Source organism: Neovison vison, chromosome 10 (assembly GCF_020171115.1).
Source record: "Neovison vison isolate M4711 chromosome 10, ASM_NN_V1, whole genome shotgun sequence".
Taxonomy (NCBI): Eukaryota; Metazoa; Chordata; class Mammalia; order Carnivora; family Mustelidae; genus Neogale; species Neogale vison.
This window is the reverse complement of record NC_058100.1, coordinates 31504908-31517521: the sequence shown is the minus strand read 5'-3', so window position 1 is coordinate 31517521 and position 12614 is coordinate 31504908. Positions and strand designations below refer to the sequence as shown.

Genomic DNA, 12614 nt, shown 5'->3' with positions numbered 1-12614 from the left:
AAAGTGTGGTCAGCCGAACCTCTTGCAACTTGTAAAACTTAGAAGAAATATTGAAGAATAAAGGCTTTGATCTACTTCGTCATACTTTGTGCCAAAAGGAGGTTCTAAGTGTTTCTGTTTTGAACCCAAGGGGAGTCGTAACGGGCTCCCCCAACGGCCTCTTGGAGCCCCCGACTACTCTCACACGGACGGCGAGAAGGAAACCAGAGCCGGCGCGGACTCCTGACACGGCCGTCTTACTTGGGTCAAACGGATGCGGCTGCAGGCAGTTGACCACGTGGTCGTCGGCCTCCAGCAGCATCAGGTGCTCAGCGGTGCGGCGGTCCCAGATGAAGATGTGGCCGCAGTCCGAGCCGCTCATCACGAAGTTAGCGCCCCAGAAATTGGCTTCTTTTATCTAGGGTTAAAAAGAAAATTGTGGGAAAAGTCAAATCAAAGTTACGAAAACAAACTATTTTGCTACTGAAAATATTAATTGACTTAGAAAATAAAACATTTCCTAAGAGACTCTTTGTCTTCCATTGTTTTTAAATGATGGAGATTATCAGCATGCATGATCCCACAGTAAGTGATGACAGGTGCCCCATGAAACAGAGACTATGTTCTGTTCACGGTTGTACTTTTAGGGCCTTAAACAGTACTTGGCAACAGTAGGTGCTGAATTAGTAGCTGCTAAATGAATGCATGCGATTTCTGGGTTTTGGAAAGTATAATGGAAACTTCTATGTCTACATGTTGTTGAACTTTCCAAAAATGGTTCCACTTTAGCTTTATAATAAAAACAAATCACATAAAAAAATGAAGGGTTTCCTTTTATATTTCGTTTTATGCCAAAAAACAAAAAGTACCAATAATCTTTTTATTAGCTATTCTCTCACAATTGAGAAGGAAGGATGTAAACATTTTACTTTTACGAAGCAATGAGACAAAGCACTAGGACACACTGGAACGGTTAGGATGACATTGTTCAGTGGATGTGTATCAGTGAGCCACAAAGAATCTTTGTAGTTCAGGACATTTTTCAATCATTTCATCGGCAGCTGCTACTTTGCTATTTTTGCCAAACCAAAGAGGGGAGACAGTTTTGTTGTTACTTTGAGTTACTGTTATATTTATTTAACTTTTCTTTTTTATTCCTACCCCTAATATTTTCATACAGAATTTTAACCAGCAAAATATAAAAAATACACATTGATTACTTCTATTAATAGTGAGCACTGTGTTTAGAATGATTAAATTGTTACCACCAATGGTATCTATAGAGAAAGCTAAGTAGTTCCCTGTCCCAAAGTAACTTTTTTTTTAAAGTAAGCTCCATACCCACACTGTGCTTGAACTCAGGATCCCTAGATCAAAAGCTGCATGCTCTACTGAACTTTTACCCTTAACTCTGGAGAGAACAGATAAAAACGGATTCTTTAGATACTTTTGGACGACTCAATGAATATATGAAAACAACACCTTCTAAATATGAATAGTTCAGAGTTGCAACATGCTAATCATCTTACAAGATCCCCTTAGTGCATAATTAAAATCACACTGGGTGTATGACTTGTGGACGGTAAAACTTGAAAAGATCTTAGAGATCATCTGGTCTGTTCTTTTTCTTTTTTTTTTTTTTTTTAAAGATTTTATTTATTTATTTGAGAGAGAATGAGTGAGAGAGAGAGAGCATGAGAGAGGAGAAGGTCAGAGGGAGAAGCAGACTCCCCAAGGAGCTGGGAGCCCCATGCAGGACTCGATCCTGGAATTCCGGGATCATGACCTGAGCCGAAGGCAGCTGCTCAACCAACTGAGCCACCCAGGCATCCCATCTGGTCTGTTCTTCTATCATAGATGAGGACACAATGTCTAGAGAGACAAAGTGACTAAAACAAATCTTCACCTGTCAATCTTAAGAGTTGTTATAAAGTAACCAGACTACATTTTGCAATGAGCCTGGATTTCATATATCTAAATCTTTCTTTCCAAATCAACAAAGAATGCTAAAATGAGCCATATATATGTCAATATACAGATCCAGATCCAGATCCAGCAAGTGTGAGAGAGCAAAAAGAAGCAATTGTTATTTGTACCAGCTAAAACTTTTAAACTTCTACAGCATTTCCTTAGTAGGGCAGAATTTTCTTGTGAACAATGGTCTCGGGCAATCTATTCTAGGACTAAAACAACCACGTCTGGGTAAAGAGGTTACTGTGAAGGCACAATAATGCTGCACCGGGCCCCAGTGGCAATACATGAAGACTATCTTTATGGAAAATATTCATATTATCAATCTGTAATTTCTCCAAAGAGTGCCAAGAGCATTTGGTACCATTGTCCTGGAGTTGCGATGGCCCTTATAAACCATCTTTACTAGTGGCCTTCTAATGTTCAAAGTATCCAATTCTTCCATTTCTTTCCTTTCTTTCCTCCGCCTGAAGAACTCCTGGATGCGGGCAACAGCAGAGCGTCTATGAATTACATATTAAAAGAAAAAAACAAAAATAAATTTTAAAACATCCACAGGCCACTATGGAATCAAAATGAGGAACATTAAAATAAAGTCTAAAAAATATTGAAACTAAACGTTATCTCAAGAAGACATCCCCAAACAAAGCATAAAAAAGCAGACACAAGAGTGAGACTACATCAGACTAGTTGAGTTACTACAACAAAATATTTTAGTGGAGAGATCATTTAGAAATTTGGTACTGGTTGAGAAAGTAAAGGAAACAGCATGCGGCACACTGGTTTTTAAAGGGCTATTTTACAAAACATAAGAGAGACAAAATTAATATGCAAGTTTACGACAAACAAATCCTATTCAATATCATTTCTCTTCTCATATGAGAAAATGCAGGGGCATACAGAGAAAAGAAAAGAAATAAAGGGTAACATATAATAGCAGAGGGTAAACTTGTTTGGAGATTTTGTAAAGATGTTCTCAGCAAAGAACAGACTAGTCAAGAAAAAGAGGATTATTACTGTATGTACAATAAAACAGGGACTTTCAAACAGATTCTATACAGACCCCATTAAAAGTACAGATTTGGAGCTAACGAGGCAGATTTTACTCTCCTAAGACCTGAGTTGGTTACAGAGCTGGAGACAAGAATGGGCCCTTTTAAGACTGATTTAATGATCAGAAGAAACTTTTCCTAACACATGATATACTTAATGAGTTTGTTAGTCTGAATTTACTACTTAAAACATTATATTTTGACACAGAATAGACCAAAAAAGTCTACAGATCAGTAAGTAAAATGAACACTATAACAGAAAAATAGGTAAAGGACAAGAGCAGGGCCACTACAGAAGAAATGAACAGTCAGTAAATATACCAAAGGATGCTAAGCCTCACTAATAAGATAAAAATAAAACAACAAACGAGCTCTTTATGTGTTGACCAGATTAAAGAGAGGTTAATGGGAAACAGACACTAGTGGGAGGGGTTTGAAAGTGATTCTATGTAAAAAAAAGTAAACTCCTTTACTGGAGACTTTCCACTGACACAGAATGCATATGCAGGAAGGCAGAACATCTCACGTGTGTGGCCCAAGGAACTTTCACAAACAGAACAAGCCCATGAACCACCACCACCAGTGCTGACAAACGGGTCATAACCTCCAGAATTCTCCTACCACTGCTCTCCCGTAAGGAAAACCATTACTCTGGCCTCTAACGGGACGAGTTACTTTTGCGGGTCTGTGAACAGTGATCACACGGAACCGGAGGATGTGTGTTTTTGTGTCTCGGAGGATGTGTGTTTTTGTGTCTTGCTCCTTTAACTCAACACCCTAGGATTCCTCTGTGCTGTCTTCTTCACCCCACGGGCTGCAGAGTACCACAGCACACACATACATTACAACGCATGTGCCCGTCGCACCGTGAGTGCACACGGGGCTGCTCACAGCTTCTGACTACTGAGTTGCGGCTACTACCAACATCTGTCCGTGTCCTGGGCAAGCACAGGTCAGGTTTCTGCTGGGTCTGTACCTAGGAGGAAAACAGCAGGACCACAGCAAGTGCATATGTTCAGCTTTGATAGATACTTGTATTTCCCAAAGTGGTCACACCAATTTACATTCCCACTAGCAAAATACTGAGTTCAAGTTCATCAGAAATTAAACAGTATCTATTAAAAATTTTTTTTAAAGATTTTATTTATTTTATTTGACAGACAGAGATCTCAAGTAGGCAGAGAGGCAGGCAGAGAGAGAGGGGGAAGCAGGCTCCCTGCTGAGCAGAGAGCCCGACGCGGGGCTCGATCCCAGGACCCTGGGATCATGACCTGAGCCGAAGGCAGAGGCTTTAACCCACTGAGCCACCCAGGCGCCCCAGTATCTATTAAAATTTTAAATGTGTATATGCTGGGGCACCTGCCTGGCTAGTCAGTAGAACATGTGACTCTTGATCTTGGGGGCTGTGAGTTCAGGCCCCACGCTGGGTGTACAGATTACGTTTAAAAATATATATATTTTAAAAGATTTAATTTATTTATTTGGGAGAGATGGAAAGGGAGGGGGAGGAGGGGCAGAGGGAGAGGGAAAGCATCTCAAGCAGACTCTGTACTGAACAGGGAGCCCGACATGGGGCTCACTCCCATGACCCAGAAAGCATGACCTAAGCCAAAACTGAAGAACCCAGGTGTCCCCCCAATTTAAAAAAAAAAAATTTGCTTTGTGTTGGTACAGCAATTTTACTTGTAAAGAATTGTACACTACACAAAACTTACACAAGTAAAACAAATATTACATATTTATATTATTTATATTTAGGTTATACATACATGTGTATAATATAAATCTTCAATGTAGTGAACCTTCTGCGTGTGCTTTCAGAAAGACTGGAAATAATGTGATTGTTCACGTGGAAAGGACAGACTAATTAAATAAATTATGCTACATCCATATATTGGAATACTTATACCTCCATAAAAAGATAATGAAGGGGCACCTGCTGGCTCAGTCAGTGAACACGAGACTCTTCATCTCGGGATTGTGAGTTTGAGCCCGACCCTGGAAGTAGAGAGAACTTAAAAATAAAATCTTTTAAAAAATAAAATAAAGGGCCGCCTGGGTGGCTCAGTGGGTTAAAGCCTCTGCCTTCGACTCAAGTCATGATCTCAGGGTCCTGGGATCAAGCCCTGCGTCGGGTTCTCTGCTCAGCGGGGAGCCTGCTTCCCCGCCCCCATCCCCTGCCTGCCTCTCTGCCTACTTACTTGTGATCCCTCTCTGTCAAATAAATAAAATCTTAAAAAAAAATTAAAAAAGATAAGGAGGATCCATTATCAACTACATGAAAAATGTTGGCATTATACTGCCAAATCTGCAATGTAGGTTAAAAGTTTAAGAGGAGGGACGCCTGGGTGGCGCAGTTGGTTAAACGACTGCCTCCGGCTCAGGGCGTGATCCTGGAGTCCCGGGATCGAGTCCCACATCAGGCTCCCAGCTCCATGGGGAGTCTGCTTCTCCCTCTGACCTTCTCCTCGCTCATGCTCTCTCTCACTGTCTCTCTCTCTCAAATAAATAAAATTTAAAAAAAAATCTAAAAAAAAAAAAAAAAAAGTTTAAGAGGAAAAATTCTATATATACATAGAAAGGATCTAGAAAACCAGACACCAATCATCCATATTACTTTTTTAAACAATTATATAACAATGTCGTACTCCTACTTTTATAATAAAAGGGTATCTTCTTTTTCATAAAATGGTATACTACTGTGAGTTATACAGGTTTACTTAAAAGTGTTTTAAAAACTTTATCCTATGCTTTGGATATCCAAAATATACATGAATTTTTAAATTAGATAGCTAGAAACTTCCATGCAAAAAGGTGACATGTTTAGTTTACTCCAATTTTCTCATTCGGAGGGGATAATGAGAAGGGTTAAGAGTTTAAATGCTCTTGGGACACCTGGGGGCTCAGTCACTTGAGTGCCCGCTTTCGGTTCCGGTCATGATCCCAGAATCCTCGGATCGAGTCCCGTGTTGGGCTCCTTGCTCAGCAGGGAGCCTGCCTCTCCCTCCCCCTGCTTGTGCTCTCTCTGACAAATAGATGAATAAAATCTTTTTTTAAAAAAAGATTATTATTTTTAAATAAATAAATCATAAGTAGGCAGAGAGGCAGGCAGAGAGAGAGGGGGAAGCAGGCCCCCTGCTGAGCAGAGAGCCCGATGTGGGGCTCGATCGCAGGACTCCGAGATCATGACCTGAGCCTAAGGCAGCGGCTTAACTCACTGAGCCACCCAGGCGCCCCAGATGAATAAAATCTTAAAAAAATAAAAAACTTTTTAAAGTTTAAATGCTCTCAAAAGAAACCTAGTTGGATCTTTGTTGTGAAGTAGAAGACACTCTCAATTAGATACAAAGATGTGATTAGCAAAAAACCAATAAAGAAAAAAAACCCTGGTTAAGAAAGCAGAGTATCAGTAAAGGGAACAGAAATGACCTTGCTGACAAACCAAAGGCCTCAGGAGCTGTAAATGGGAAAAGAAATTATATGACAACTTAAGAATTCAGAAAGACGCTCAAGTTATTTAAAACAAGATATGTGGACAGAATTAAAGTTGAATACTTAATGTGTTGATAATCATTAAGAACTAGTGAGCACAGCACCAGGTCAAAAATGTTCATCTCGTTTAAAAGTCAGCCGTAGAATATGGTCTAATTTACTGCTTCCCGCTTGTCTGGCTTAACCATTCTAATTGTAAAATCTAGATCTACCCCTCAGCTATCAAGAACGAAACCCTGCCATGTGGAAGGGCGCAGACAGAGCTGGAACGCACGTACTTGTCAGTCAGAGAAAGACAAATATTGTATGATTTCACACACATGGAATTTAAGAAAAATAGCAGATGAACATAATGGGAAGGGGAAAGAGAGGGAGGGGTGGGGAAACAAAACATAAGAGACTCTAAATGCTAGAGAACAAACAGGGTTGATCAAGGCGCAGGGGATGGGCTAAATGAGTGGTGGCCATTGAGGCCTGGTCAGGATGAGCTCTGGGTGTTCTATGTAAGCGACGGGTCACTGAATTCTATTCCTGAAACCAATATTACACTATGTAACTAACTACAACTTAAATATACATTTGGAGGAAAATAAATAAATAAAAATCTAGCTATCAAGTTATGTGATTTGTATTATAGAGTTCTGATTCAAGATTAGGGTACCTACCACTATCCCACTGTAGGAAAATTATCTAAGGGAAAAGCTTCAAGTGCACAAATTTGAAACTAGAAAATAAAAATAACAGTATATATTATACCTACATATACAATCAGGTCATGTGCAACTCAGTTAACAGTATAAGCTAAAATGAATATATTGAAACAACTTTCTTAAAGGATATTTCATAGGAAAAACTGAAAAAAAAAATACAGGTCATTGAAAATGAAAATTAAAATGATATATACATATGAAGAATGCCAATCAGCAAATATTTATTAAAGGCCTTCCACTTGCAAAGTTGTTTTGGAGAATATTATTCATACTTTTATGATAGTTTTGCTAGTTTGGCTCCCAATTTAAAAGTCATAAAAGACATTATAAATATAAAATTTCAAAAGTAAACAATAAAATCATAGTAATTAAGGAGTATAAATTCCAACCCAATGGAGGGAAAAAAAAAAAGAGAAAAGCACTAGAAAACAAAGATTAAAAAAAAACTCAAATCAATCCTAAAAAAAACAAAGAGAGTAAAAAAAAAAACCAAACAAAAAGTGCTAAAAGAGAATAATTAGAGTAAGTTGGAAACAAATTTAAATATAGTCATAATGATAGTAAATTTAAATAGACTAAACATACCAATTAAGAAAAAAGAGATTGTCTAAGACACAGTGAAAGCATGAGGACAAGGAAAAGTTTCACACAGATATTTTACAAATGCTAATCCAATGAAAGGTGGCTGGGTTATATTAATGTCTGGTGAAACAGACTAAGATAAAAAGCATCATTAAGAACAGAGAGGACTGGATTAAGCCTCTGCCTTCGGCTAGGGTCATGATCCCAGGGTCTTGGGATCGAGCCCCGCATCGGGCTCTCTGCTCAACGGGGAGCCTGCTTCCCCCATCTCTCTGCCTGCCTCTCTGCCTAATAAATAAATAAAATCTTAAAAAAAAAAAGAAAGAACAGAGAGGACTACTACATACACAATAAGTTCAATTTACTAGGAATGTAACATACATGCACTGAATAAAAAAGAGCCTCAAAATCCATTTAAAAGGAAAATGACCTAACTACAAGGAGAATTAGACAAATCCACCATTGCAATAAAGATTTCCACATGCCTTTCTCCGTATTTTATGTGTCAAACTGACAAAACAAACACACAAACACCAAAATTAGAAATAATTTTAATAACACAACAGTCTTGATCTACTGGCCATATATAAATAAAATTCCACATTAAAAATTAGAGTAATATTCTTTTCAAGGGTCCATGACATATTTATAAATTTGACATGTACAAGTCCACAAAGTCAGTTTCTATGAATTTCAAAGAATGCATCTAACGCCAACCATATTCTCTAACCACAGGTTTGATGTTACTGAAAAAAAGCTAAATGTACACATTTTAAGAAGTTAGGAAAAAATAATAAACCACACAACAATTTCAAAGAAAACAGAAGAAAGGAAATAATAAAGAGAGAGAAAGCAGAAATAAAAAAAAACAAAAAGAAAAACAATACAGAGTTCTGCCATGATGAAGAAAAAATTAAGGGAGTTCAAATAATGTTAGGAATAAGAAGGTGGTTATAGGGGTGCCTGGGTGACTCAGTCGTTAAGTGTCTGCCTTCTGCTCAGGTCATGATCCCAGGGTCCTGGGGTCGAGCCCCACATCAGACTCCCTGCTCAGTGGGAAGCCTGCTTCTCCCTCTCCCACTCCCCTTGCTTGTGTTCCCTCTCTCACTGTATCTCTCTCTGTCAAATAAATGAATAAAATCTAAAAACAAAGAAAAATAAAAAGAAGATGGTTATAACTCAAGACAGTAGAAATTAAATAGATAATAAAGATAGTATAATAAATTTTCAAACTTAGATGAATGGACACATTTTTCAAAAACTTCCTAACACGGGCTAAAGAAGAAAGAGGGCAAACAGTACTACAGCTATTAAAGAAGTACAATAGTACTTAAAAACCATCTCCAAAAGAAAACATGAGGTCCAGTTGTTTTAACAGGTAAGATATACTGAACTTTCAAGGACAAGATCATTCCAATCTTCTTTTTTTTTTTTTTAAAAAGATTTTGTTTATTTATTTGACAGACAGAGATCACAAGTAGGCAGAGAGGCAGGCAGAGAGAGAGAGGAGGAAGCAGGCTCCCCGCCGAGCAGAGAGCCCGATGCGGGGCTCGATCCCAGGACCCTGGGATCATGACCTGAGCCGAAGGCAGAGGCAAGATCATTCCAATCTTATACAACCTCTGGAAATAGGAGATTTTTTTTTTTTCTACTTTTTCTCTAATACTAGTGTAACTTTTTACCAAAAATAGGATCATGAAAATATAAGAAAATTCATTCCGAATATAGATAAAAAAATCCTTCACAAAATATCAAATAAATCAAATCCAACAATATATCAGAAAGATAATACATCATGATCAAGTTCGGTTTATCCCACAAATACGAAGATTGTCTAATCCAGTTCTACATGTAAGGAGGTTGAAAGTCCTCACTCCAAACTGACAAGTAAAAAGCTGAACAGACTGAAAAACCAACACCTGTTCTGGGATCCATAAGAGCGGGGAAGACAGGGCAAACTGGTTCCTCAAGAGTGGAGAGATGGGGGCGCCTGGGTGGCTCAGTGGGTTAAGCCTCTGCCTTTGGCTCAGGTCGTGATCCCAGGGTCCTGGGATTGAACCCCGCATCAGGCTCTCTGCTCAGCAGGGACTGTGCTTCCTTCTCTCTCTCTGCCTGCCTCTCTGCCTACTTGTGATCTCTGTCTGTCAAATAAATAAATAAAATCTTAAAAAAAAAAAAAAAAAAAAGAGTGGAGAGAAGAACAGGCAGAGTCCCAGCTTAGCAGGGCAGAGACCTGGGGTAAGAACACCTAGACTGTGATTTGAGAACTGTGGGGTGTGGTGCAGACGGCTTTGAGAATTAAAAACTCCAGGGGATTCCAGTCACAGGAGTCCTTCCCACTGTATTTTCAGATTTACTTCCAGGAGCCAGACCAGACTGCCACACAGAATATTGGAGAAAAATCCCCTTGAGTTTCTGGCACAGAGAGGGGAAAAGGAACCATTTTGAAAAATGCCAGAGCACATCTTCTTCTTTGTAAGGTCTGCTCTTAGGGGAAACTAGTAAATTAGAGCCTAAACTGTTGGGGTTAACAACCCCTACTGCGGTTACTATTGTAATAAATAATCAAAGCCTAACTAACCTAGGGGAGGGAAACAGCCAACCACAGCCCACTCTGGCCATTCTATCCCACCTAAAGGCAAAGAAATCAAACAAAAAACCTGCAGAACACTTCTACAGGCCAGAGATGTAGGCTCACTCAAAGACTGAGACCTAATCTGAAGACGGTGGATGCTTCCCCTCCCCCATGCCTGGCCGCCCCATCACCAGTTTGTTTAGAGCAGTTCCTTTCACACGATACATCATATATAGCTAGCAGAAAAAGAAAACTACTAAGCACATCAAAAGAGAAAAAAAGACACAGTTTGAAGAGACAGAGCAATGTGGAATTAACAGACCAGGAATTTAAAACAACTATAATTAATGTAACTATGATTAATTAAGGGCGCTAACAGATAAAGTACACAACATGTGAGGACCGATGGGCAATGTAAGCAGAGCACTGGAAATCCTCAGAAAGAAGCAGAAAGAACTGCCCGAGATAAACAAACAAACAAACAAAACACACACACACACACACACACACACACACAAGCCCAAAACAAACAAACAAAAAAAAACCCAACCCTGTAACAGAAATGAAGAATGCCTTTGACAGCCTTATTAACAGACTGGACATGGCTGAAAAAATCCTTGACCTAGAACATATATTAATAGAATCCCTGAAAACCAAAAAGCAAAGAAAACAAAGACTGGAAAAAAGCCCCCAAAAGAGAATATTCAAGGATGGCGGGATAATGACAATCAATGTCACATAAGCACAATGGAAGTCCCGAAGGTGAGAAAAGGAAAGGGAAGGGGCAGTGGGGATGGAAGGAAAAGGAAAGGAAAAAGAAAGGAAAGCAAAGGAAAAAAGAAAAGAAAAATTTGAAATAATAATGACTAAGAATTTTCCCAAATTAATGTCAGACACCAAATCATAGACCCAGGAAGCCTAGAGGGGACCAAGCAGGATAAATACCAAAAAAAAAAAAAAAAAAACCCAAGCCAAACCAAATCAATACAAAAATCCTACAACCTAGGAATATCATTTTAAAAATACAGAAAATCAAGGATTAAAAAAATCCTGAAAGAAGCCAGAGGAAAACAAACTTCTTACCTAGAGAGGAACAAAGATAAGAATCACATCCAACTTCTCCTCAGAAACTATGAAGCAAGAAGAGAATGCAGTGAAATACTTAAAACACTGAAAGAAAAAAAAAATCACCAACCCAGAATTCTGTACCCTGCACAATTATCCTCTTCAGTGACTGAGAAATAAAACTTCCTCAAAGAGCAAAGGAATTTGTTGCTGATAGAACTGCCTTGAAGTTCTATGTTAAAAGAAGCTCTTTATAGAGAAGAAAAAAATTATGAATCAGATACATGGATCTACATAAACAAAGGAAGAACATCAAAGGAATAAGTGAAGATAAAGAAAAACTTCCATTTTCCTTAATCTTAGTTTATTATCTATATACATAAAACTATAGGTAACAGTTGTTCAAAATAGTAACAGCAACAATGTATTTCATCATCATGTATGTTTATGCACGTATTTTACGTGTATGTATGTGCACGCATGCTTATGTTAAAGTGAAATGAATGGCAGCAATGATACAAGGGATGGGAAGAAGGAATTAGGGTTTTGTTATCATGGTATCACACTACCTGGGAAGTGGTACAGTATTATCCGAGAGTGGACTGGATTAGTTATAAAAGTGCATTGTAAACTATAGGGCAACCACTAAAAAAAGTGTAAAAAGAAGTACAGCTGATGCACTAAGAAAGGAGAAAAACACAGAATCATATAAAATGCTGAATTCAAACCACAAAAGGCAGAAAAAGAAGGAAAAGACAAAAATAGGGACAAAGAGGGGCGCCTGGGTGGCTCAGTGGGTTAAAGCTTCTGTCATCGGCTCGGGCCGTGATCCCAGGGTCCTGGGATCGAGCCCTGCATTGGGCTCTCTGCTCAGCAGGGAGCCTGCTTCCCCCTCTCTCTGCCTGCCTCTATGCCTACTTGTGATCTCTGTCAAATAAATATAATTTTTTTAAAAAGGGGACAAAGAACAAAGAACGGTCAAGAGTATGATGGACTTTAATCCAATTCTGTCAATAATGTTTTGCATGTCAGTGCTCTAAATACACCAATTAGAAGACAGATTATCATGGTGGATCAAAAAATATGACCCAACTATCGGCTGTCTATAAGATATCCACTTAAAAGTAAAGACTCATACAGAGCAGAAGTGAATGTACGGAGAAAAGCATACCACGCTAACCCTAAACA

General features: G+C 38.7%; 1 protein-coding gene across 7 annotated transcripts in view; it reads right to left on the bottom strand.

Annotated features, from left to right (window-relative positions):
* DCAF6 (DDB1 and CUL4 associated factor 6) overlaps nt 1-12614 on the bottom strand; it is a 135605-nt gene that overhangs the window by 7924 nt on the left and 115067 nt on the right. For all 7 annotated transcript variants that reach the window (XM_044266882.1, XM_044266884.1, XM_044266883.1 and 4 more), the window contains 2 exons: nt 2315-2453; nt 241-397 (listed from right to left, as the gene is read on the bottom strand). In XM_044266882.1, coding sequence (XP_044122817.1) covers nt 241-397; nt 2315-2453 — 296 coding nt within the window. The remainder of the gene's footprint in view (nt 1-240; nt 398-2314; nt 2454-12614) is intronic.